Raw genomic sequence first — 25,344 nt, forward strand, 5'->3', positions numbered from 1 at the left:
GTGTCTTTTAAATTTCTTTCAAAGAAGTTTTTCAAATGGAGTTATACTTACTCCTATAATATGCCACCTTAGGGAAGAGTATACTCTAGGTAAGGCATTATCCTGCCAAAATGAAATAGTAAGGTGTTTCTTCAGTATTTCCCATGGGTGATTTGAAATGTTACCCAGAGCATGCTGTAGGAACACCAGTGGAACCATCTACAGTATTTTGAAGAATTTAATGAATTACCCATGGTTTTGCATTGGCAAAGAGACATTTATTCAAAATAAAAGGTGATTTTTTTCACTTGAAGTGCTGGTATTGGTATTTATAATGATTTCAGTAGTTCAGCTTGTGAATGGGAACACAAACATATTTGTATAGTAACAAAAATGAGACCTTTTTCCAATGAGAGTTGTTCTACTCAGCAATGAATTTTTTTTACTGAAAAGTACTATAGCAAGTGGAGAGCAATGAAATTCAATTTACTGGCACTTTCAAAGAAAACCATAATAGAACTGAAAAACCAGCTATTTTGAGAATTTGCAAAAATATTGAGATGTAAGCCAGATTGTGTTGAGAGCCTGATTCTTAAATTTTTCATGTCATCAGGTAATGATGAGCAATTATTTTATATCCTGCCAAGAATCCAACATCAGAAACTTTTAAGTCATAGCCTGATATGGAAAATAAGCCTGCTTGTAGTAAATATGTAAATGATTCAGGAGTAATTGTTTAGCTTTCTATGTGACAAAATACAACTAAGAATGATTCCAGAGGTATGTCAAACTGCTCTTGTTTTATAATTTGATTAAATAGACAGTTGCTATATCTTAATTTCAAGTTTGTCTTAGTAATTCAGGGAAAAAAATTAAAACAGGATCAATGATCTGTAGTATTTTTGAAGACTTAAATAATTTAAAACCCTTTGCCAACTTTATGAACAGTTTGCACTAAAGCTTTTCACCTGCCTGAAGGGCTGCCATAGATGTGGAGTCTTTTGGAGTTTCTGAGAAACGACTTAAAAGGCAGGAAATTCCAATTAGGTGTTACAGTGAAAAAAGTGGCCATAAGGGTTGTAGTACTGGAAGAGGTTTCCTGGAGAGCTTGTGGAGTATCTTTGGAGGTGTTCAAGGCTCAACTGGATCTGGCCTTGAGGAACCCATCTGATTAGGTCTGCATTGAGCTTTGGACTGACTAGAAGACCTCTGGAGGTTTCTTTTGCAAATTATTATCTAGTTTTGTGATTTCCAGGTAAGAAGATGTCACTTCAAAAAAAAAAAAATTCTCTATAATAGTCTGAGCATTTATGGATCAAATGCTAATGTGGATTCTTGCCTAATTCCAGTTTTGGAAAGCTTCAGTTAAAATAAATGCTGAAGTAGACTGTAGCTGCTGTCAAGATCAAGTTGTGTATTTTCTAGCACCTGGAAGGGCATTCATCTTGATGTGAAGATTACCTGTAATTATTTTATTTATAAGATCTTAGCCTTTAATAAAGCTAGTAACATAATAGAAAGTACTTGTCTAATTGAGGTATTAGCTACTACACAAAACAGATAGAAAACTGCTCATAGATAGAGAAATACAGCCTACAAAGTCCCAAGCCATGGAGCAGAAGGTTAAAATGTTCTTCTTAGATATGTCTGTTCTGCCTTATTCTAGTTGGATAGAATTATACTTAAAAATACCACTAGAGTATTGGGTTTTGTTCAGGGGTTTCTTTTTAGAGTATTGCAGAACTCTCCTTTTATATCACATTAAGTTAATGCCTTTAGACTATTTTATTGCTCTCTGTGGAAAAGCAGACACTGACTTTTCCTTCAATAACGATCAAAAGTTGTTGATCTTGGGATCCTAATCATTCTTTTGTGGCAGAAAATGAGTTTGTAATTTCCTTTCTCATATTCTGAATTAAGAAATAAAAAGAAGCTAAAAATAATTTTATCTGAGAGCAGTGTATTTTTTTGAGTTTTCTATCAGAAAATAGCAGTTTCCAGTCAATATCAATGTTATGTTTGCTTAAAAATTCCCCAGAAACCGCTTTGGGAAAAATTAATAGAAAGAAGCCTTTTCGGTGCCAATATTGTATTTATGGATTCAGTTTAGGCATTTCTAAAAATAAAAGGAACCGTTTATACCTAAGGGGTATAGTTATTCTTAGGTTGGAGTATGCTTATACACACATAAAATGTGTAATGTGTATATGTCTTGATAAGTTTACATAAACAGTTTTAGGGTGAACTTTTCAATGGAGAATTACAATAGCTGTTCAAATATAAACATGCTGTAAGAGACTTCTACATCACTGAATCCAATTGCATGGTATTATAAGCCACTGCATAATTTAATCTCCTTCACTGTGCTCTATCTTAAAAGTAATTAGGAGTTCTATATGCAGTGCTCCAGCTATTCCAGAGTCTAATTTTTCATTATATGAAACTTTTAAAAAATTTCCTGTTAAAGCAGTTACCTAATTTAATTTTAATTGAAGAAAATTAACTAATAGTTTATTAATATCTATTAGCTCTTTTCTCTCCTTGGCTTTTAAAATACTCACTGTAGGATATTGACATCTATTCTTGCCCTTCTTTTTTGTATGCAAAATAAGTCTGAGTTTTTTTTATCCTCTCATCTCATAATCTGTCACTTCTACTCATCCTGTTTTAGCTCCTCTGTGCCAGTTCCACTTTGAGTTGTTCTCTTTTAGGTAAGGCTCCCCTAATGACATACCGCACTCTGGATGAAGTCTTACCATTAATACTTTTCTATTCCAATTAAGATTTCTGACTTGTATATTGTAGGTTTTTGTTTCCCTTTTCACAGCTGTGTTCCCGCTACTGTTTACTGATCAAATGGTCAACTAAATCTTCCTAGTCTTTTTCTTCATGGTTATCTCCAGATTATGAGCTTCCAGCTCGTGCAAGGGTTTTTTTCAGGCCCTTCAATACATATTTTCACACATGGTGCTTTGAACTCATCACATTTTTCTCTGGTAATATTTTAGGAACTTTGTCATCCTTTACTGGGGTATATGCAACAAATTTAGCTAGACTGACATTGCCCCTTCTAGGTTAGAAGCTTCCTGCAAATTTTTTATTTTGATTATAGGTTTGTAAGGATCATGTCTCATGGTACTTTAGATGGAATTATGCAACAGCTTCTGTTCTCATAGTCTGCCATATTTGTATACTCCCACATTACTTCTTCTATATGGTATCTTTTTGATTATGTAATGTTTAGTTAACTTTCATATTTGGTAGAGCTGACTCACAGCTTTTTTTTTTTACCTCAGGATGTTGTCTTGTTTCACAAATGGGGTGCTTTTTTTTTTTTTTTTTTTTTTAATGTATCTCAATTGAATATATTTTCCCAGTAGAGAGAAGCAGAGCAGTAATTTAAAATTGCATGTGTAGTTTCAGGAGCAAACATTATTCAATTAAAAGTCCTCTTACTTCTCCAAATACTTACAACTTCAGACTTTATGTTGTAATCTGCAGTGACAAGTAATTAGACTGCATGTAGTCTCTGTGCATAAAAAAATACATTGTTGAGACTAGGGTATTTCAGTAAAAACAATAATTATTATTTCTGATATTTACTTTAAAGATAATTTTCACAATTTCTTGATGTTCATTTTGTAGGAGGGAAGTTCATTTGAATGTAGCATTTCATGACTCGTATAATGTAAAAATGAACAGGAAACACTGAATGTCAGGAAAGACCCTCATTGGTGAAGTGCATTTAAATTTCTCAGCTTTTATTACAATAAATGACAAAGCAGAATTAGAATTTAATATAGAATTGTCTGTATGATTCTACATGGATGCTAACTGGTGGTATCTAAAGAGCAGCAAGATGTTCATGTTTCCTGAACAAACTAGTTTTATTTTTATGATTGCTTTATGAAATTGAAATTTTTAAACTAGAAAAAACATCACGGTCACTGGGAAAGTGAATTGCTGCCAGCTTGTGTTTTAAGACAGCATTTTAAATCACAAGCATTCTTAGAATTTTTAATATTGTATTCTTTTGTCTAACTTCAGTGGTTTTTCAAAATTTAATGCTCACTAGTGCAACTAAGGTTATCTTAGGGGATGTACCTAACTTTGCATATGCAGTATTTGAAAATAATTACTTTCTTGAGGTTTTGATTTGATGAACTAGTAAAATACTCCCTTTTAAGTATGCATATAAATTTTACAATCTTTAGTGTGATTAAGCACCTTACTCTCTTCCCAAGATTGGATTGCAATGTTATGAGAAACAAATATAGATTTAATTTTAAGTGTTTCATAATTTGGAGCAAATTTTCAGGGTTTGTAAATACAGAAGTAACAAGTATAATATAACGAGGTAAAGTTGTGTAGAGAGTGAGTAGTAGAAGCAAAGCAATCTTCTGGTGTAGATTTTCTGCCTGGTTATAGGGGTCACTCTGATCTCATTTCAAAGCTGTGAGCTCACCAGTGCAGTACGACAAGGATACGTGGGTAAAGCATGCAACTTATTTATTCATAAATTATCAAAAAAACCCAGTAAATTGGTGGCATGATTGCTGTTGGGTTTTGGTTAGGCTATGTTTCCTAATACAGCAAAAATGAAGACTTACTCTGGAGAACTGCCGAACCTTACAAGGCAGCAGGTGTAGACATGTAGTTAAGTGGTGTGCCAAAACACATAAGGTTTACTTATGTAGGCTATGAGCTGACCAGTGAGTAGTGAAATACTGGGCTTGTTCTTGAAAACTTAATGAGCGGTGTTCGCTGATGGTTAGAAGAGCATGCTAAAAAACTATTGGGAAAGAAATAGAGAACAAAATACTGAGTGTTAGCCTGTCTTTTAAACCCATTATATGACTGAGTTTTTAATTCCATGCAGACTTCGTGTTCCCTTGTCTGAAAAAGGGTAGGACCTGGTATGAGCAAAGGTACAGAAGAGCAAAGGCTTCTGTAACTTCTAGCTGAGTGATGCCCCTGTTTCACTTCTGTCCTTATTTGCATTCCTCTTATGTTCTGATTTTCTTATTTTTCCTTCCCACAGTTATGAGCATATAGCTGGGAGATGTGATGCTGTCCAAATGATTGAGAGAGAGTTTAATGCTTGAGGTGTGAGTCAATTAAAAATGTAGACATCTTCTTCTATGACATAGCTTAGAAAAGAATGACAGGAAGGAAGAAAAAGTTCCTTGTTTCATTTGTAATAAATAGTTGATGCTAGATGTATTTATCCTCAGTGTTCTAAGGTTTAACTACTGTTTCAAACAAGGAAATGGTTTGTCAAAGAAAGAAGAGTTAATTACTCATTTAAGTAAGATAGAAACATTCAGAAACCGAAATGTTGCAGTGGGGGAAAGCAATTACTAGAGAAATACACTCTTTTTTTCTGTTCATTTAACAAGTAGGGCAAAGGAGAGGCAAATTCTTGTCTTTTTAAACGGTAGTATTTTATATATGGTGTTTTGGTCATTGTACATACCTGATCACAATTAATCAGTAATTGATCAGTAAAGCTGTTTGAATGATAAATCTGTTTTTGTGCCTTGTCTCCAGTCTGCAACACTCATTACAGTTTCAGATTCCTCTGAGACTGGGTGTTAAAGCTGGGAAAAAGTGATCTGCCCCTTTACTGCATGTTGAAAAAAAATCTGCCGAAATGATTGTTGCTACAGATTTTAGTATTCTTATATTCATGGACTGAAACATGTTCATATACAGCTGCTATGTTCCTGATGTCAGTTTGTACTTTTCAACTTGCTGGTGTATATCCAGAATTTCTTTCTGTATTCTACTGGTTTTTGACAATTGATTTAAACAGAATTTTTCTTCCTTCTATGACCAGTAGCAACATTTTTTTGGAGTTCAATAAAGTACCATTGTGTCTTTAATGAAAGTGTGAATTTATATGTTAGTTGTTGTGGACTGGAGAGGCAATTTTTATCAAGATATCTTAGGATGCTAGTAGAAAAAGAATAGGGGTATAATTATTAAGATTTATCAACTCTAAGAAAACTTGCTGTGTTTTCTTACAGTGAAAAATGTTCTTAGAACTTGAATGATGAGTTGGACATTCACCCTTAAAAAGTGGTTGTGCAAACTGTCATCAGAAATGTCCAACAAAAGTCCAACAAAACTTCTTGCAGTAATTGTTAAAGTGATAGTGTTTATTAGGAGAGGTGAAATAACAGGCAGATTCAGCTGGTATGTGATACATACATACTGGTTGTGATAGGGCACTTAAAATTGGTGGTAATAAAGCTGAGGGTCACAATGGATGTTTGGTAGTCCTGAGGTAATGATACATGTATTCAGCTGTTCTTGCTTATGTCCAATGATCCTCATAAGACTAGGCAGTCCTATCTGCTGCTCTGAAGGCTAAACTAAGGTATACCTCCAAATGAAATCCCCAGATGGGGCAATGTAAGGTCAGAGAAACATTTATGACTTTCCTGAGGGTGGTATCTTACCCTCTGAACTGTTATATCTTACCAGTGACAAGCAAATCATTCTGACAGCTTGGTTTTCTTTGCACATCTGAATGATGATAGCATATTACATATTCTACATATATTATGTGATAAAGGTGTCATGCATAACAATGTTATGTATTTTATAGCAAAGGCTTTAATGGCTGGATGCAATTGCATAAAATTTGCTCTTATTATGCAGCAAAACTTTGTGTTGCTTAAGGAACTTAAAAATACATTTTTTCAAATTTTGGTGGGACATGTAATATTGAAATTTGCCTTGATCACTAGTCTTACTCTGTTAGTCTTCTGTGTTCCCATAAAAGGAAAGGAATTCCCTCCTAAATCTGTAATTTAGCAGGAAACATTGTTCATTAGGAACTTAAATTTTCGTATTTGTTTTAATGGGATTGAGTATACCTGCTATGGAAGATGTCTAATATCACAAGATTTTGGATGTACTCAGTTGAAACCATCTTTGATATTTGTGCTTTTGGTTTAAAAATTCTATCTTTTCCTTTAGTTGAAACAGTGTCTTCTCCAGTAGTTTTTGTTGAAATTGTTAGTGGACAGAATAATGGAGTGCCTACTTCATATAGAAATAAAAATGAACATTTAAATAGTGAGCAATCTGTTTTGAGCTGTCCTGAAATTTCTTGCAGGTATGCTTGAGAGGTTGTTAGAAACAATTTGGGGGGGTGTGGTGTCAATGACAGAGGAGGAGTAAAGGATTGCATCATTTTACCGAATGTGGCAGAGTAAGGAGAAGAGGAAGTTTTCCTGGAAGCTAGAGGAGAACAACTGAAGCATGAAATAATTAGTTTCATGAGGGGTTTGTATAAGAGAGAAAGGTGGTTGACAAGAGGAGGCAGAGAAGGACACTCCTGGGGATAGCAGTTCTGACAATGTAAGATGTTCAGCGTTCTACAGGTCAATGCAAAAAAGGGGGGTTTGTTGGGTTTTTTTTTGGCGTGGTGTGTTCAGGTTATATGGAGAGAAACAGTTGACTTCAAACGTATGCATACCTTTTAAATGTTCTCTGCTCTTAAGTGGGAATACATGGTAAATAAAAGTTTACCAATTTAAAAATACTTAAAATGGCATTTCAGTGATCCTCACATAGAGTACAGTTATTATTGTAGCACTCAAATTTGAAAATCTTAACTTGGTTCTATGGAAACTGCTTTTTACATATGCTTCTTCCTGTTTTCAGGTCTTTGTTAATCAGTTGCTGAGATTTGAGTTTGTAATTTTGTTGCACAAAACCCAGCCTAGACTGAGTTGTAAGTTCTCAAGTAGATACTGGGATTTTCATAGATCTGTAATTAATTTTTTTATAAAACTAAAAGTGTAATAACAAAGTTTTTTTATAAGGTGATAGATGTCACAATTTGTGGTTTTACTTTTTTTCTTGGTGTCATGGGTTGACCCTGGCTGGATGCCAGGCACTCACGAAAGCCACTCACTCACTCCTCTCTGCAGCTGAACAGAGGAGAGAAAATTTAATTTTAATTTTAAGGGTCCATGGATTGAGATAAGGACCAGGAGAAATCACTCATCAAATATCATCAAGGGCAAAACAGGCTCATATTAGAGATATAAAGTGAATTTATTACTAATGAAATAAGACCAGGATAATAAGAAATAAAATAAGCCCTTAAAAACACCTTCTCTCCACCCCTCCCTCCTTCCCACCTCTACCTCCTACCCCAGCAGTGCAGGGAGACAGGGAATGGGGGTTTTGGTCAGCTGTGACTTCTCCCGCTGCTCTGGGAGAGGAGTCCTTCCCCTGCTGCACCGTGGGCTCTCTCCCAGGGGAGACAGTTCTCCACGAACTTCTCTGATGTGAGTCCATCTCACAAACAACAGCTCTCTGCAAACTGCTGCAATGTGAGTCCCTCCCACAGGCAAACAATCCTCCCAAAACTGCTACAGAATGGGTCACTCTTCTACGCAGTGCAGTCCTCCAAGGACAGGCTGCTCCAGCCTGGAAGCAGGGCCCTCTCTCTCCACCGGGTCTCCCACTGGATCACAGCCTCCTCCAGGCATCCACCTGCTCCGGTGTGGGCACCTCCCCCATGGGCTGCAGGTGGATCTCTACATCCCACGTGGATGCCCATGGGCTGCAGGGGCACGGCTGCTTCACCATGGTCACCACCACAGCCTGCAGAGGAATCTCAGCTCTGGCCCCTGGAGCACCTCCTCCCCCTCCTTCTTCACTGACCTTGGTGTCTCCATGTAGTTTCCCTCACAGGTTCTCACCTCCTCCTCTTCTCTGGCTGGAATTAAAACTACACTACAACCTTTGTTTTGATTTCTTCTTGAATATGTTACCATAGAGGTGTTACCTCCATTTCTAACTGGCCGAGCTTTGGCCAGCGGCATGTCTGTCTTTGGAGCCACCAGGGATTGGCTCTGCCAGACAGGTGGAAGCTTCTAGCAGCTTCTTACAGAAGCCACCTCTGTGGGCCCCCTCTGCTGCCAAAACCCAGGCCATGCAAAACCAATACACTTGGCAAGCATGAAAACCATGCCAAATTTTCATTTGACAAAGGTGATTTAAAAATTTTTACAGAATATTCAGATACATTTTTTGAGAGGGATGTTACACTGAAGCAGAGTAACATGGCCATTTCCACGTAGGGTGCTGAAAGTTCCAGGGATTTATGGCTAGAATACTTCATAATTTGCTTCTAGGTGTGCCTGAAGCTGTGCAGCCATGAGTGAAAATTGCAGCTATCTGACAGCTGTGAGTGACCTCAGTGAGGTGAGTCAGTGTCAAACCAGGTCTGTACCAGTATCCTCATTACAGCTGGTGCTACTTGGCACCCTGATGGCAGTCCCAGTGGATTTACTGAATCAAAGCACCAGGTTGGTCTCCTTGTTTGATGTGCACTGCCAGAGTTAGCTGAAAAACTTTGTTTTCTCTTCTGAAGAAACCATTTATTCTGGTTGAGTAAAATGTGGTTTCCTCTGCTGACAAGGGATCATCATGTGTTTATACATAGAATTTTTAAGTGGAGCAATAGTGAAACATCAAGAGCAAGTATTATTATGTATACATAAAAAAATCATGAAGCACCATCAAAGTATCATTGTATATCTCTGTGAAATTACTTGAATGATTGATGTCATATCAATGTCTGTAACAATGGAGAGAAATTAGATGAGAAAAAATATTCTATTTATTTTGTAGAAGTTGTGTTAATGCTTTACTTTTTTTCCTGTGCGGATCCCTCTCAATTGAGTAAAATAAAAAATAAATATTTTTATAAAGCATTGCAGAATACCAGAGATTAACTGAAACCTGCAGAGCCTGAAGTATTTTAGGAGACATTGTACTCTTTCTCATTCTACTCTTTCATATAGTTGAGAAGTGCAGATCAAGTCCTGTCTAGCAGAATTACTGTGCTGTGTGTCATAATATAATAAAATATTGTGTTATGACCGTGAATCCAAGGTTCTGTATTATTTTCCAACTGTGTTATTTCCCAAGAATTCTGCAAGCTTTTGAAGTTGTTGCACAAGAAAATCTATTAAGGCCCCACAACCTTAGTTGCTGTAAATAACTTTTTATTCTTTTTAAAATAGGTTAGGTTGTCCATATTCCCAGTGTTCTTTTAAAATCTTATATACGTTTTTCCTGTAGAATGTCAAGATTACTAAAGAGGGAGTGAACATGTTGAATATTTTGAGAAGTTAGAGATTGCTTGTCTGTAGCAGTTGGGAATTTATCAAAAAATTAACATGCTATTACCCCATACACACCCCCACAAAGCTAATATGACAGGTATTTTCTGCTTTTTTACATCCTCAGACCATATTCTCTGAAATTGTCTATGTTTTCTACATGGTATCTTCAAGTCATTAAATATTAAACCCTGCAAATCTTGTTTCTCCATTTATAAGAGAGGAGCTAAAAGCTCTTCACAGTTTTTTTTTATGTTTCTAAAATATTCTGAATATATAAAATGCTGTTCAAGTACTAAGTTTAAATATTTTCTCTTAAGCGAGGCAGTTTGGTTTAGTTAGATTTTAACCTGCTAAGATTGCCTAAAATGATTACAATGCTCTCTATGTGACCCTTTGTAGTCTTAACAGCTTTCAAAGGTATCACCAAGACCTGATGAAAATCCCCATTCAGTTTTGCTAGGTAATGTTTTGATATGCTCTCTCATCTCAGGCTTCTTAGAACTATAAGCTTGGCTGTTTTTCTTGGTATTTACGGATGTTCCCTGGTTTACCTTTCCTGCTTTTTCCACTAATCACTGTTCTTGCAATATATTAAGACAGAAAGGGTAATAGATTTTCGCACTGGGTAAGTGTGGTTGTAGAACATAAATCCTCTATTGACCAAAGAAAACATTGGAAGACTGAAAAAGGAAGTGGAAAGAATTTTGCATACCTGGATGGAGCAGAAGGCATGTGACTGTAGGAAATAAAATTTTTTAACATAGTTTATTATTTAACAGTTCATTATTTATTATTTATTTGAGACTTTTCTGGAAAGTGGATTTGCAGATCATGTAAATGAAAACCTGAAGTCAAAAGGAAGTTGAGAGCAAATTAAGAATATTTTGAGAAATCTGTGTGTAACAGGCAGTTTTTATTTGAGTATAGGCATAAAGAATGGTAGACTAGGGAAGAGTTTCATTATCTTTTAATAAATGTTCTGAATTCTTGGTAAAATATTTTATTTTAAATAAATGTGTCATGCTTATAATCTAATAGATTAGTCCTTGTCATCATTATCATCGTTGTTACTATCCTATCAAAAAAATTTGTATTTCCTTTCTCAAGGTAATAAATCTTTCATTGTTGTGTACTTGGTTTTATTAATTGAAGTGTATGAGATAGCCAAGATACTTAAAATTGTGGTTTTTGTTCCACAGAGAAACAGAAATTCAGAGAACTGGCCTGAACATTGTAATATAGTCATTATAACCTTATAAAAACATCTGGTTTTAGTGAGGATTTATATTCAACAAGACACCTATATCCACTATTGATACACACAAGGCGGTGCATAAGAAACACATTATATAGAGAAGCTATCATTTCACACAGCTGAAAGACTGACATCAAATGTCAGCCTAATAATTTTTCAATCTTTTTTTTTATTTGCAAACTTCAGAATGTTTTCCACCTGAAGCATCTCTCTACCAAAGAGTAAATTCCTACTTACTTAAAATTTACTTCTTTTTTAAATTAACCTTTTCTAATCACAAAAGTTTGGCAGATCACAAATCAAAAGCTGTAAACATCTTAGCTATCCACATATTTATGACTTGTTTAAAGAAATGTAATAAAATTTCTAGCAAAAAATAGAATTATTCAGAATAATTCTTCAGATTGGTTGGTAGAGCACTACTTCAGAGCCACTGACATGGATTACTGTCTACTGGGGAACTGGACAATGGCAATTTATAATTTCATCCAGGTCTCATTTATTTTCATCTCTCACATATGGAATTTTAAAGTTCATTCATTTGTATGAGTCATGAAGTTAGAAACACTTCCCAGTTGGAAAAAGTGGTACGTATTTTCAAGAAAATTCCTCTCATTATATTGAGGAGGAAATACAATCTCAAAACTATGTAACTATATAGCTTAAATTGGTTTAAGTATCTTAAGTGGATGCTTTTCAGGAACTGTCAGTTCTTATTATGCTGAATAGTTGTATTCAGTTATGGGCTGGACAGAAATCGATTCAAAATTGTGTGTGCAATTATAATATCCCTCATGGGAATTGTTCATTCACACTGTTTCCCAGGTTTTGTGCTATGTTTAATAGGTGGATTTGTTCTGCTGTAATGAGGAGAACATTGTGTAGCTGAGTGTTCTTCCATGTGGTTGGATTCATAAATGTCTTCCTTTTAACAGAGCTTTTTCTCTCCACATGGAGGCAGTGGCTTCCTGGTATGGGCAGAAATATGTTCTAATTTGCAGGTACTGCTTAAAAATGTTGATTATTCTTTTTAAGTCTGTGAAATTCATTGAGATTTTGAGAGACAGATAAAATAAATCGTGTAATTGTAAGTCACCTTATATACAGGCAAAACCCAAAAGTTTGGGATTAGATACCCAAGAAAACATTGAAAACCTCAGAGATCATAGAACCATAGGGTAGCCTGAATTGGAACAGACCCATCAGTATCATTGAGGCCAACTCCTGGCCCTAGGTAGGATACCCCAAGAATTCCATCCTGTGCCTGAGAGCATTGTCCAAACACTTCTTGAGGTCTATCAGGCTTGGTGCTGAGACCACTTCCATGGGGAGCCTGTTCCAGTGCTCAACCACCTTCAGTGGAGTTGGATACTGGAACCTGTGGAGAAGATGTGTTGTCTTCTCCCTTGCCATTCCTCTTTTCCTTGCCAGTATGGGAATATTAAGAAACAACCACTTTAAATCTAAGAAAGAACAGTAAATACAAAAGTGCTTGTAAAACTACTCTCTCCAGTGATCAGGTGCCCAAATCCAAATTACACTAAGTGTTTTACCTGCTTATGTTTCAGTGCACCTCATTCTCCCAGTTATTTTTAAAATGACGAATATCACTAAAAAGGTGTTTGGTCCCATGGCAGGAATTTGGAATTCTTTTCCTGGTGGGTAAATATTAACCACAAGGTTCTGCACTCTTGTTCCATTTTGTCTGCTTCTCTAGGTCCAAGATCTATTCTTTCTTTTCTGCACCTTGGCCTCGCTTAACTAAGGGGCATGCTAAGCTGGACAGGTACCTTAGTAATCAGGACATTCCTGCTGAAGGTGTCCTTTTGAGTTCCTGCATACTGAAAAAAATTTTTAGTCAAGTTTCCCTTTCTTTAAGATCAAGCAGGAAGGGAGTAAAGAGTTAAAGAAGTTGAAGTAGCCACTGAAGGGTGGTTTGGACCAGTTTTCAGTGTTGACATATGAAAATATATAAACGATTACTTTGGGAATAGCCCTATTGCTTCTGAGACGAGTTCTATTGTCTAATTCCTGCTATGCAAGGGGGAGAGATGGCATTGTTATAATTAAACTTGAGGCTATTTATTTGCTACTTTCTTACAGGAAACAGATTCAACCTCTTCTAGGACAGTTTAGCCAGTCAGAGGCTTTGTTAATCTCATCTGGGGTTGAGCCAGGGACTCTGGATGGCGTTCTCCTGGATGCTGGCTGTTCTTCTATGCAGTTTGATACACCCGAAAGAGGTTTTTCCCTGCAGAAGGATGGACCTTTGGACATGAGGATGGATAGTGACAGGTACATTATAATAGAATATTTCTTCTTGAACATGAAAAACTGTCTGCTCAGCAACCCCTGTGCATTTCCTTTCCTCTTAGAATGAATTCTTATCATCAAACCACATCTAATTTTGCATGAGTATCCTGTCTTTCTTTTGCCAAAAAGCTTTTTTCTATCTCAGTGCTCAGCCCTGGTTATTGTCTTTGCCTTCTTTGAAATAAGAGGAAAGTTCCAGGGATGAATAGTTAAACCAGTAACGTTTTATTAACTGTACCTTTGAATTATAACATTTTTGGAGTGTATGGTGTCACAGGAACAGTCACAGGAACATCTCCCTTTCAGAGGCCTATTATTTCCGCAGTTTTTCAGCCTGCACTAGATCTGCAGGCTCACAACTTCTTACTGCAGTCCCTTTCCTTTTCTGCCACACTTACTATTTGTGGAAACTTCACTTGAGCAGGTTCAGTTGCTCCCCTAGGAAAGGAGCAGCGTCCCTCTTTTGTGCAATGGCCATCTGATCCAGTTTCTTCTCTGTAAAAGGAAAATAATAAAAATAAATAAGTAAAATCCTATCCATTGTATCTGCCAGTTTAAATCAGATAGCTACATTGCTTTTAACGTGCTAGTATAAAGTTGTCTTCCACGTCTGTGTATTTGTTGTAATTTTTACATAGCAAAATTATAAGTTTCCTTTCTCTTTGTGTAGGAGGCACATCACGCTTACTTAATTGTCAAATTAATAATTACTGAGTAAATAACCTGTATTTAAATTTGGATTGGTGTTTAGTACTTTCAAGAGCATGAAAATCAGTTGTGGAATGATGATTTCCGCTTACGGAATGTTTTTTATCTTCAGACAACCTGATGTATTTCTGCAGCATTTTGCTTTTTGCATGAGCAACCAAAGATCTGTCTTGTATGGATGATGCTTTTAATTGCATGATGCATTGCATGACAGAGAATGACAGTTTTTTCTTTGTGTTTTGATGAACCTGGAGTCTTAAGAAATGCCATTTGTTCTTTCACTGCTCACAGAGAGCCCACGGGAAGCCTCAATTTCTAAGGAATTAGCTTACCATATTAATGTTAAGTCTTAACACAGCAAATTTCATGATACTTGCTTTTTCTGTTTTTTTGAAAATGCTCCCATGATTCTCCTGGGATTCAGTCCTCAGATTTCAAAAATCTGAACTCCAGGCTTAAATATAAGTCTGATGCATCATGAGAAAACAAACACAGAACAAGAGCATAAGAACAAAGGATACCTGAGGCATAACAAAAGCTTTACACTATGGTTGTTGCTATGATACTACTTGCCTCTAAGTTTTGTTATCTTTTGTAAGATGCTGCAGGGGAGTAAAAAATGCCTGAAACAGAAGAAGAGAATTTAGAAGAGAATTTATTAAGTAGTTTGTATGTTTTCTCTGATTAGTAAACCCAGAGATGATGTTCATATAATACCTTGAACTATTTCAGTAGCAAAGTCACAGAGATTTAGATATATAGATTGAAGCCTTACACTGTCCAAATGGTAATAATTCCTGTAATTTGTATTACTAGGTCATTTCTATTATCTCAGAAGAGTATTTATATATAAATTCTTATGCCTTTTATTGAAAAGTAATGTTTAATTATCTTCATTAGCAATTGTTTTCATAGCAGGAGATGTGAAAGAAAAGATCCTTGAAATCAGTTCTGACTTGAAAACAACATATGATGCAAGGTGTCTAAAATGAACCCATAAGAGGCAAGTTTATATTCTAAAGCTGGCTAAATAGAAAGGTCACACATAATTTCCATCCTAGCATGATACTGGAATATATTTATTCTTGTCACCTTATTAAGCATAGCTTATGATAATACTTGGAAGTTAAAAACTGTTCTAATTGAAGTTAAGGAACGAACTCCATTTAGACCAGCAAGAAAAAGGATTTAAAAGGTGCAAGCTGTTTTCACAGAGTTGCCATCTCCTATTTGAAAACCTCAAAGGCACTTGTATGCAGTGTGTGTGTTTGACTTTATGTCTCAACGCTATGAAGCTTCACCTCTTGTCAATGAAAACTGACGTCAGTGAACTAATTGGCTCTTCTCGTGCGTAGGTACCCTGACATGCCCACTGCTGCTGATGTTGTGAATGCTTTAGATCAACAGGCGCTTGCGTCCATCCTGAGAACATACGGGGAGGAGAGGCATGCTAAGAAAATCGCTTCAGCCATCGTTCAGGCACGCAGCATATACCCCATCACCAGAACTCAGCAGCTTGCAAGCATTGTTGCAGGTACCCTCATTAATTCTTCACAGTGGCTGCTGAGGAGAAAAAAATATTAATCCCCAAGGTCCCAGAGGGATCTATTTGTACTTGAAATCATGCAGGATCTAATCCTGCCTATTCTGCTCTGATGTCAGCTCTCTTTTTCTTTTTTTTTAAGCTCCCATTTTTTGTATTGTAGTTTGACAATTAGTTTAATAATAGATTTAACATGAAGTGATTTATCATTTTGTCAAGGAGGTTGAACCACAGAATGACAGCAGCCTTGGGTATTCTTTATCCTGGCTATTGATAAACTTTCAAATGTCAGATATGTCAAATCTGTCTTTGTTTTAAATTTCTGTATTTTAATATTTTGAGGGGAGCTACCATGGCAGTTTTCAATTAGGAGTGAAATCAGATAATTTCTGTCTTTTTAAAGAATCAGGGAGCACAAAGAAATACATGACTTGCTTCGCCTGGTGCATGCCAACTAGATCAGCCTGAAGCAACTATTGAAACACTTCATCTTCCTTGCTCCTCACTGTAAACAACTTGAACAAAATGCAGTTAGGCAGGAACAGTGCTTACATCAAGAACCTTTGCGTTCGTGTTCTCAAGTAAAAGTTTTCAAGGAAAAATATAAGACACGAATCCTGTTCATTAACATTCTAATATGTAGTGTCAGGATGTTTTATTTTTTTTAACCAAATGGTGAAAATCACTACATCTTGTCATGAATAAATCTAAACTGCTGACTTTGAATATAGACCTTTAAAATTCTAATCCAAATTTAACATTTGCTAAAGAACAGTGTAAAATATTTTATCAATATCCTGAAGAGTACTAAAAAATGTATAGTATACTTAAAAATTTGTATTACTTAAACTGGCTGTCTAAGGCACTCAAGTTTAATGATGGAGAAATTAAAAGGTATGGATTTGCAGAAGTCAGGATACTTCAGCAAAATGTCCAATAAACCAAGGCCCAAAATTTAGCTGATATGATAAAAGAACCTGAAGATGCTGCTTGCTGTTGTAAGCCCCTGCTGTAAATATAGTGAATACAAGCAATCTTAAAAAAAACAAAGAGATAAAGCACTATGTGTCTTTTATAAACCTTACATTTTTAATATCATCCTTAGCAATATCCTGAAATAATAATTTTGGGCTTTGTCATATATGTCTCATGCTTTTTGAAAAACTATTGATTGAGACAGTGTACTACTACTGAGTTTGAAGCAACCATATCACTGTGTTAAAGATATAACATGTTATGTGTTGTAGACAAGCAACTCAGTAGTTCTGAAATAATTTTGTGCCATAGCTTAAACTAAGAAAATAAAATACTAGTGTATAAAAGAGAGTGATTGAAGCTCCCTTCATGTTTAATGTGCTGCATGTAAGTCATCAATTAATTGTCACTTTCTTTGACAATGAGAAGGATTTTTTGTTCTCACTTTAAATTTTCTGCTGTCTTTGAAGAGCTTCTTGATACATGAGTCATGTATGCATCAGGTAGTGTACATGTCAAAAACAATGAGTCCAGCACACATCTGCCAAGACAATAAATATGTACGTTTTTGTGTGCTTTTTTTGGAATACACAAGTAGTTATAACAATTTTAGAGCTGTTACACTGATCCCTGTTTGCATAAAACTTCTTCCAATTTTAATTGGATTCATCCAGTAAGGAAGCACTATGGTGGATCCTATCTGTTTTTGAACTGATTAAGAAAACCTTAAGAAAATTTTTGGTAATTGTGATATGTTTTGATTCATTTATCATCTACCATTAATATATATTCTTACATGTAATTATATTGGTGAAGTTATTGGGATAAGCCAGAGCTAGAGAGCCAGAGACCACAGCTACAAAAGCCTCTTGATGGCACAGCCCAAAAAAACACTGACTAATTCAGGACTTTACCAGAGTAAAATTTATGACCTAGTAGTTAAATGTTATGTCCTTTAAAAAATAAAATATTAATTAGAATAATAAAATCTTGCATTTTAGATTTTGCAGATTCTTTGCTAGCCTGATTATCTTCCAGAACAGGGTCATTATTTTTGCCTAGTATAGGAACCAGAACATAAGCAAAAAAATCTAGCCAGTGAGTCTGGATATGTATGCCTTTTCTCTGCTGGTGTCAGTATCTGAGAATTTGTGTAGTGTCCATATTTCTTTCTCATGTTATTGATTACTATGGCTTCAGATTTTCTAGAGCTCCCAAGTTTTATCTTAAGGTCCAGCTGATAATCAGAATCACAGTGAATCTAGATTTGGACTAACCTGAACTTGGAAAATTTAATTTCTTTTTATAGAATACTAGACTACTGGTCTTTCCACCACCCCCCAAAAGGTTAGAACATGTATTGCAGTTGCTAATTGATTGGGAGATAAAAGTGAAGGATGTAGTTTAAAAAAGCCCCAAGCAAACGAAACAGCATTAAAAAATTTGTCTTTCTTTTTGTGTTTATAAATATTATCCAAAAGGTTTCTGATCTGTTCAAGTAAGATCTCTATGAGCTATGAGGAGGAGTTTTTGGTTCAGTTTTGTGAACAGCATCTCTTCCTGCAGCACAGTCAAAATCTTCTAATTGTTTGTAATTTTCACAGAGCTATTTGCAACATTGAATACTCTGTAAATACTAAAAATCAGTAGTTCTCAACTGAGGGGTTGTGAATAGATGTGTGGAAGTCGATTAAGAAGCACTTCCTGATGTCTTTTGTTGTACTTCATTGAGTTGTTTGGAAAAGTAGGTCTAACTGCATGTGCAGGAAAACTTATTAAAAATGATGAAATTTTTAGAGAGCAATTTTCATATGCTTTTCCTTTACAACTGATGATCTATTTTGATTTCTTTTCAGTGGGCAATATACCTTGTTATCTATTAATTTTTGTCCAAAACTTATTTTTTCTAATCATTATTTAGATGCATAATCTATTCACACAATTCTGAGATCACGTAATCATTTGGCCTTAACTTGAAAGGAGTTGATGATGACATGTTAAAGAAATTTGAAAAGTTTAAAAAGCACTTTAATTGGTAAAGTCAATTTCATTCGGACTGGTTCACTTTTATAGACTTTAATTATCAGTTTGGAATTTGTAGTATTGCCTGAATTTCAGCTGGGTGAGAATTAACACTGTACTGAGGGAGCCTAGACAAAAGGACATTAGTTGCGTCACAGAAACTTATTAAATGCAGTGCTAATTCAACAGACGAATTCCTGCAAACAGGTGCACTATCTGAATTAATTTCTAAACTCTCCCACTCTCTTACACTCTGGGGACTTTAATAGTTCATATTGACAGGCACAGCACATTGCTAATTTCATTCACAAGCTTTTAAAATTTCAATACATTTCAACCTGTGAACCTATTAGATTTTTTAAAGTGTAAGTATCATCAGGGCATCCTAAAACTAAAAATGATAATTTCTCTCACTGGGATTTCAAACCAGTCATCTAGCCAGAAGCGTGATGGTTTTATGAATGAAATTCATTTTACAAGCTTCCCATACAGTTTTTTTTCTAATGTTTTTGTACATACATTTTGTACAGCCAGTTACCAGGAAGGATTTTCTTTAAGTGTCTTGGTAACTGGAGGGGCCTGGATGAGAGATAATGTGCCTGAGCAGAAAGCACAAATAGATTTTTATTTAACTAAACTAGAGGAGTAAGAGTGATAGGAGAATTTTTCATCATACACAACTGGCAGTCAATGGCTGTTCTAAGGGTTCCATTTTCAAAGAATCTATTTATAGGTATGTAAAGAAATAAGGAAACAGATACTGTGCCTGTTAGTACAAGCTTGATGTCAGTTTCTTGGGACACCTTACATTCTGTGATTTTTAGTTCTCCTTTTAATTTAGGTCTCTCATCAAAATGAACTTTGTGACTTATACAATAAGAGTATATATTCTTTTTATGATTCATAGTAAATATAGAAGGTTATGTTCTCAAGAACAGAAATTATATTAACTAGCTAGTGTAACTTTTTCTAGAGTTTGTAAATTATGGAGAAGCCTAGCTCCTGCAGGCTACATCTATTTACTCTGTTTTGTGAGATAGCTTCAAGCCACAAATTCCCATGCAGTCATTTGTTGGGAGAAGTCGATCCTGTTGCCACTTTCTGTCTTGAATGATTCAGATTATAAGAATTGGAAGCAGCCACAGCTACAATGGGTCTCTTCAGTGAATTTAGGAGCTGTTAATTTGGAGATCAGAGGAGGTAGAGGTAGGGAAGGTAGTTAGGAAAATCAATTATGCAGAAACATATCTTAGGGACATAGCATACATGATAACAGCTTTATTAATAAAAATTGAATTTTTAAATCCTGTTATTTTCCTCTACCTTTGCTGAACACTGACATTACTTGTGTGTTTGTGATACGCTTTGTGAACACTTAGACTTTTTGACATAAGTAAAATCTTACCTTTAAAACTCTCAAGAATTCCACTAATAAATTACTCTGTGCAAGCATGTTATGGGTAATGATATCTCTATTAATTTTTTTCAATCACCTGTGCAAATGTGAATTTAGACAACTACTTTCAGAGTTACAGTGTTCCCCTCTTTTACTTCACTATATAGAATATCAATTACTTGATTATGAGCTGCGTTTACTTCAAACTCTTTGCTTCTTTTGTTTTAGCTTAGCACTGACATGAAATTAGGGCATTCTAATACATACGTACCAGTTCTATTGCCTCTTGTTTAGAAAAATAATTGTCCAGTTATGAGCTAGCATTATTCATTTAATTTATCTTTTCCAGACTCCTGTGGTCCCTTACATAATAGATTATAAATTTAGTCGGGTTTCACAGATCTTATAGGATTCTTCCACTTCCATTCCTCTGATCCATCAAATCAGGCTTCTCTAGCTTTTTGCTCTGTACTCATGTAATGAAAATTCAAGCCTAAAATACATTAAATATTGACATAATTAAGTTTCTATGAAAATTTCTGTCTCTAAAGAAACTTGTTTAACTCATAATAATTGTGGGGAAAAGAAGAGGGAGTTTTCTGCATCTAATAAAAATATTTAATCTAGTGATTTTAGGTGTGACAAACCTTGACGCATTCAGCTCTATAGACATGTGAAAACACGACAGTATCAGCTGTATTTTCTAAATTTCTCAAGGTATTTTTGTGAACATTTGAAGAAACACAGGTTCTTCACAGGTGTAGTGTTCAACAATTGCTATTACCAAACAAGGATACCTCTTCTAAACTTCAATTAATTCATTGAAAGATAGTTATTACCAGGTAGACATTGTCTTCAGTTATATCTGCTTGTGAAGAAATGCAGTTACCTAAAAGGCAACAGGTAAAATTGCATCCATCGTATGTTAGTTTTTTTTCTTAAAAGCATAATAAAACCACAAATACCGAACTGACATTGATTACACTGAGCTGTTAGGTGAGACTTATCTATCCTATTTTTTTTTCTTTATCTTGGTTTCAGCCATTATTTTGTAGTTTAAATTTGTGATGCTTTTGGAGAAGGAATTTCTCTAAAAGATTCTAGGGAAAAAACCCCAACACTTAACAACAAACAATCTTAGTTTAATAGGGTTTACGTTCAGAGATGTGAATTCAAAACATAAAATAAAGATATGTTACCAAGAAGGAAGCTCACTACTCAGGGTTCAGCTTTGACTATGCTTTCCTTTAAAGTCATCTTGCATGAGTGAACGTCAGGATGTAGAAATACTAAGTTATTAACATGCACCTTTTAAAATGTATGACAGGTGCTTTTCCAGCATCAGCACTCTATGCACGAAAGGACTTGCTTCAGAGACCCGCACATGTTGCTACTAAAACTTTTCAAGGCCTGCGAATATTTGTAAATGATGAGCTCCATGAACTCTTCATAGGACTGAAGACAGCTGAGAAGTTTCTAAAACCTGGAGGTCGTCTTGTAGCCCTCTCCTTTCATTCCCTAGAAGACCGTATTATCAAACGTTTTCTTCATGGAATTGACATGACAGAAAAGTACAATCTTGGCTCAAAGCAGAAGATAAGACAGGCTCTGAAAAATTCCTCCAAAGGAGAAGATACACAAAAATCTCCCTGTGGAAAATCCAACTCAAAGTGGATTTTTATGCACAAAAAAGTTCTCACACCCCAGGCCAAGGATGTTCAAACAAATCCAAGAGGAAGGTCGGCCAAGCTAAGAGCTGCTATTAAACTCTAAACCAAAATATATGATTACATGATTGTATAATTTCTTTAAATTTTATTTTCTAGAAGGCTAACTGGACAGATAGTATCAAACTGAAAAAATAAAATGAAGGCTGTTAGAAAACATTTCTTTCTTATCTGTGTGCTTCTTTTCAATTAGGAAGTAGTATAGAGCATGAAAATGCAAAATAAATGCATATAAGTGGGTGTCACTAATTATACAAAAAAGACATTTTTTTAAAAGAGCATCAAACACAACGTTTATAAAAATTGCAGGTTTGATGTATTTCTAGTATTCCCTTTAGATTAATTTCAAAATCCTGGCATTAACGGTCTAAATTCAGTAGCTAATTGAGACAGACATACTTTCATGGGGGTGGATTTCACACACCTAATTCAGATGTCTGGTTTGTCTAGAGTAAGTTCAAACTAACCTAAGAATTCTTGATACGTTCTTGGTAAAAGCTAACTTGTTGCATTAATGCCCATGGGACAAGAGCTAATTCTTAAATAAAGTGACATCAGTATGTCATGTTCTATCCAGGAATTCATAAATGGACTCTTACCTTTTTTTAAATAGGTATTTACTTCTGAGTGCTCACCTGGTTGTTTAATAATTTTAAGTAATGAATGTATCTTTGGGTAAAAAGGGTTTCTTAAAACACCACTGTTGGCACTTTTGGACACTACAGTAAAGCAGTCAGATTTCTACTTGATCATCTGAATTTCTTCCTGCAAACATAACTTCTGCATAGATCCACTACAGCTTTTAGGTGTTGATGGAATTATAATTAACCCATCAAAAAAGCAGTATTTTGGGTTTTACAAAATATTCTCCTTTGCTGGTGATCATTTATTAAGAGGTAAGCATTAAATTATTTTAGGAAAGGCCCACTCTTAACACCATCTTTCTGTTTGGGTGCTATACTAGGTTGTAGAACATTTAATATAATTTCTTTTTTAGTTAATATGAATTAAATTTAGTTTTGGTTTTATATTTTATCTTAAAATACGACTGGTTTTCTAGTTTTATATGCTAAAATGAATGGAAAATAGTATAAGTTTCAACTTCTTTGACCTCTGACTCATCTCTTCAGGAAAAAGCCTTAATTTAGATAATCAAATTGGTACCAGGATTTCATTTGTGATCTCTGAAACTTGGTTGGTAGAATAAAATAATGCAATTTCTGACTCAGCTAAATGACTACTACACTAGCTTCTGAACAACTGACTGGATCATTCTGAACTTGATTTTCATCAAGCATTCTCTTTGTGTTGATATAAATGATTACTTCATGGTAGTTTTTTGAGTCATATTGACACAAGTTGATATTTAGTTTCACTGTCTGTAGTATACAGTATAGGGAAATAGCTGGATATTGTTTAATTCCTTGGTACAGGTAAATCATATAATGTATTCTTAGGTATAGATGATAACATCTATCACTAATCTGAAATAACAGTTAAATGATGACAAGCATTTCATTCTTTTCTGAAATTTCATTTTTTTTCCACTAGCTTCATTATACATGCTACTTAAATAAAACATTACACTTCAAATAATATTACTTACTCTTGTCATCTTTGAGACAACAGACTGTACCCTAAATAGACATTTTTTCATGCAAACATTAAATATAAATAGATGAGGTTATTTTTAGCTAAGATTTCATACTGACATGTATTTCAATTGTAGATTTGAAAAATTGTGCCTCCAACATAGGCTTAGAAGAGTCCTAGTGCCATGCTGTGCATTGTTCAGGATATGCTTCAGGGAAAGGCCATCCAGTATAGCAGAAGTTGAGTATTGGCACCTCAGAAATTATATGAAAGCATTAAAATTCCTTATGCTTAAAACAATGTTTAAAATCCACACTTCTCATAGCTAAATTCAAAGGCACAGTTTCTTGGGATAATTGAACTACTGTATGCCAGGTTATGTAAATACCCTCCCTCATTTAGGGAAAGTAAGAGGCTTTTATTTGCCTTTAGGTTGGAGTTGCACAGCCATGACAGTATATCATTTGTTGCATTTTCCCCTTTGGAGGGTCTGTTTCTCTCCTCTCAGCATCTCCTCACTTTCAGCTTTAAACCTGACATATGGCGAGTCCTAGAATTTTAACCTCTGTTTGCCTGAAAAAAACTTTCTGGTTTCCCAGAAAAACTGCTGGTTATATTTGATTAAAATATTCTTGTATCTTTAAACATTTAATTTAATTTCATTTCATAAAAAATAGGGACTTTTTACACAGGTATGCAGTGATAGGACAAAGGGAAATGGTTTTAAACTAAAAGAGGAGAGATTTAAGTTAGATGTTAGAAAGGAATCCCTACTCAGAAGCTGGTGAGGCTCTAGAACAGGTTGACCAGAGGAGCTGTGGCTGCTCCATCCCTGGAGGTGTTCAAGGCCAGGTTGGATGGGGCTTTGAGCAACCTGGTCTAGTGGAAGGTGTCCCTGCCCATGGCAGGGGTATTGGGAATAGATGATCTTTAAGGTCCATTCCAACCCAAACCATTCTGTGATTCTGTGACTTAGTAAGTGACATTAAATTATGTGAAGGGTATTAGGCATTTATCTTGTTAGCAGAACACATGTCTACAGAGCACACCTTAAATTTTTCTAATGTGGCATATGTGGCATGTTACTAAAACTAAACTGTTTTTTGCCACAATTGAAAATTACATTTAAGAAGGAGATGGTAGCTGGTGGAAAATGTCTCACTGAAAACCAAGGCATGCTGTCAAGGTACAAGTTGTGTATCATTTCTAAAAACTTCCATTCAACCTAAGCAATGTACATTTTAATACAGCCAAATGCAAGATTACCTATCAAGAAAGAAAAAAGATTGTAGACTATGTTTACAGGGAATATGACAAGAATGTGGTCCTGTGCACAATGGGAAGAGTAGAAACATCCAATATATGGAATAATTGTAGAAACATCAAGTAGTAGCTGTCGAGAGACAGTGGTGCTGCCATACAATATGTCCATGCAGAGCATGTTGCTAAAGAGTGTATCTTTTCATGTTAGTACTTTAGAAGAGTTTTTTAAAAGGATAAAACCCAACTATAAGACTATTTTTCTGCATTGCAAACATACTTTTTATTGAATTTACTAGAAAATAGGATTTAATTAATTAATTGAAGTGAATGTAAAAGTTGGTATGCTGTCAGAAGTACCTGCCTGGTAAAGAAATTTGCATAGAATAATTATTTGAAAAGTAGACACACTTATC

The 25,344-nt window shown here is 35.2% G+C and overlaps 1 protein-coding gene across 1 annotated transcript in view; it reads left to right on the forward strand.

The window, feature by feature from the left end:
- Positions 1 to 22,234, forward strand: part of METTL15 (methyltransferase 15, mitochondrial 12S rRNA N4-cytidine) — a 90,787-nt gene extending 68,553 nt beyond the window's left edge. Inside the window, exons 3-5 of the mRNA XM_069016499.1 lie at positions 13,495 to 13,686; positions 15,768 to 15,946; positions 21,676 to 22,234. Coding sequence (XP_068872600.1) covers positions 13,495 to 13,686; positions 15,768 to 15,946; positions 21,676 to 22,121 — 817 coding nt within the window. The 3' untranslated portion in view covers positions 22,122 to 22,234. The remainder of the gene's footprint in view (positions 1 to 13,494; positions 13,687 to 15,767; positions 15,947 to 21,675) is intronic.
- The last annotated feature ends 3,110 nt before the right edge of the window (positions 22,235 to 25,344 follow it).

The sequence above is a fragment of the Aphelocoma coerulescens genome, chromosome 5 (genome assembly GCF_041296385.1).
Source record: "Aphelocoma coerulescens isolate FSJ_1873_10779 chromosome 5, UR_Acoe_1.0, whole genome shotgun sequence".
NCBI classification, from domain to species: Eukaryota; Metazoa; Chordata; class Aves; order Passeriformes; family Corvidae; genus Aphelocoma; species Aphelocoma coerulescens.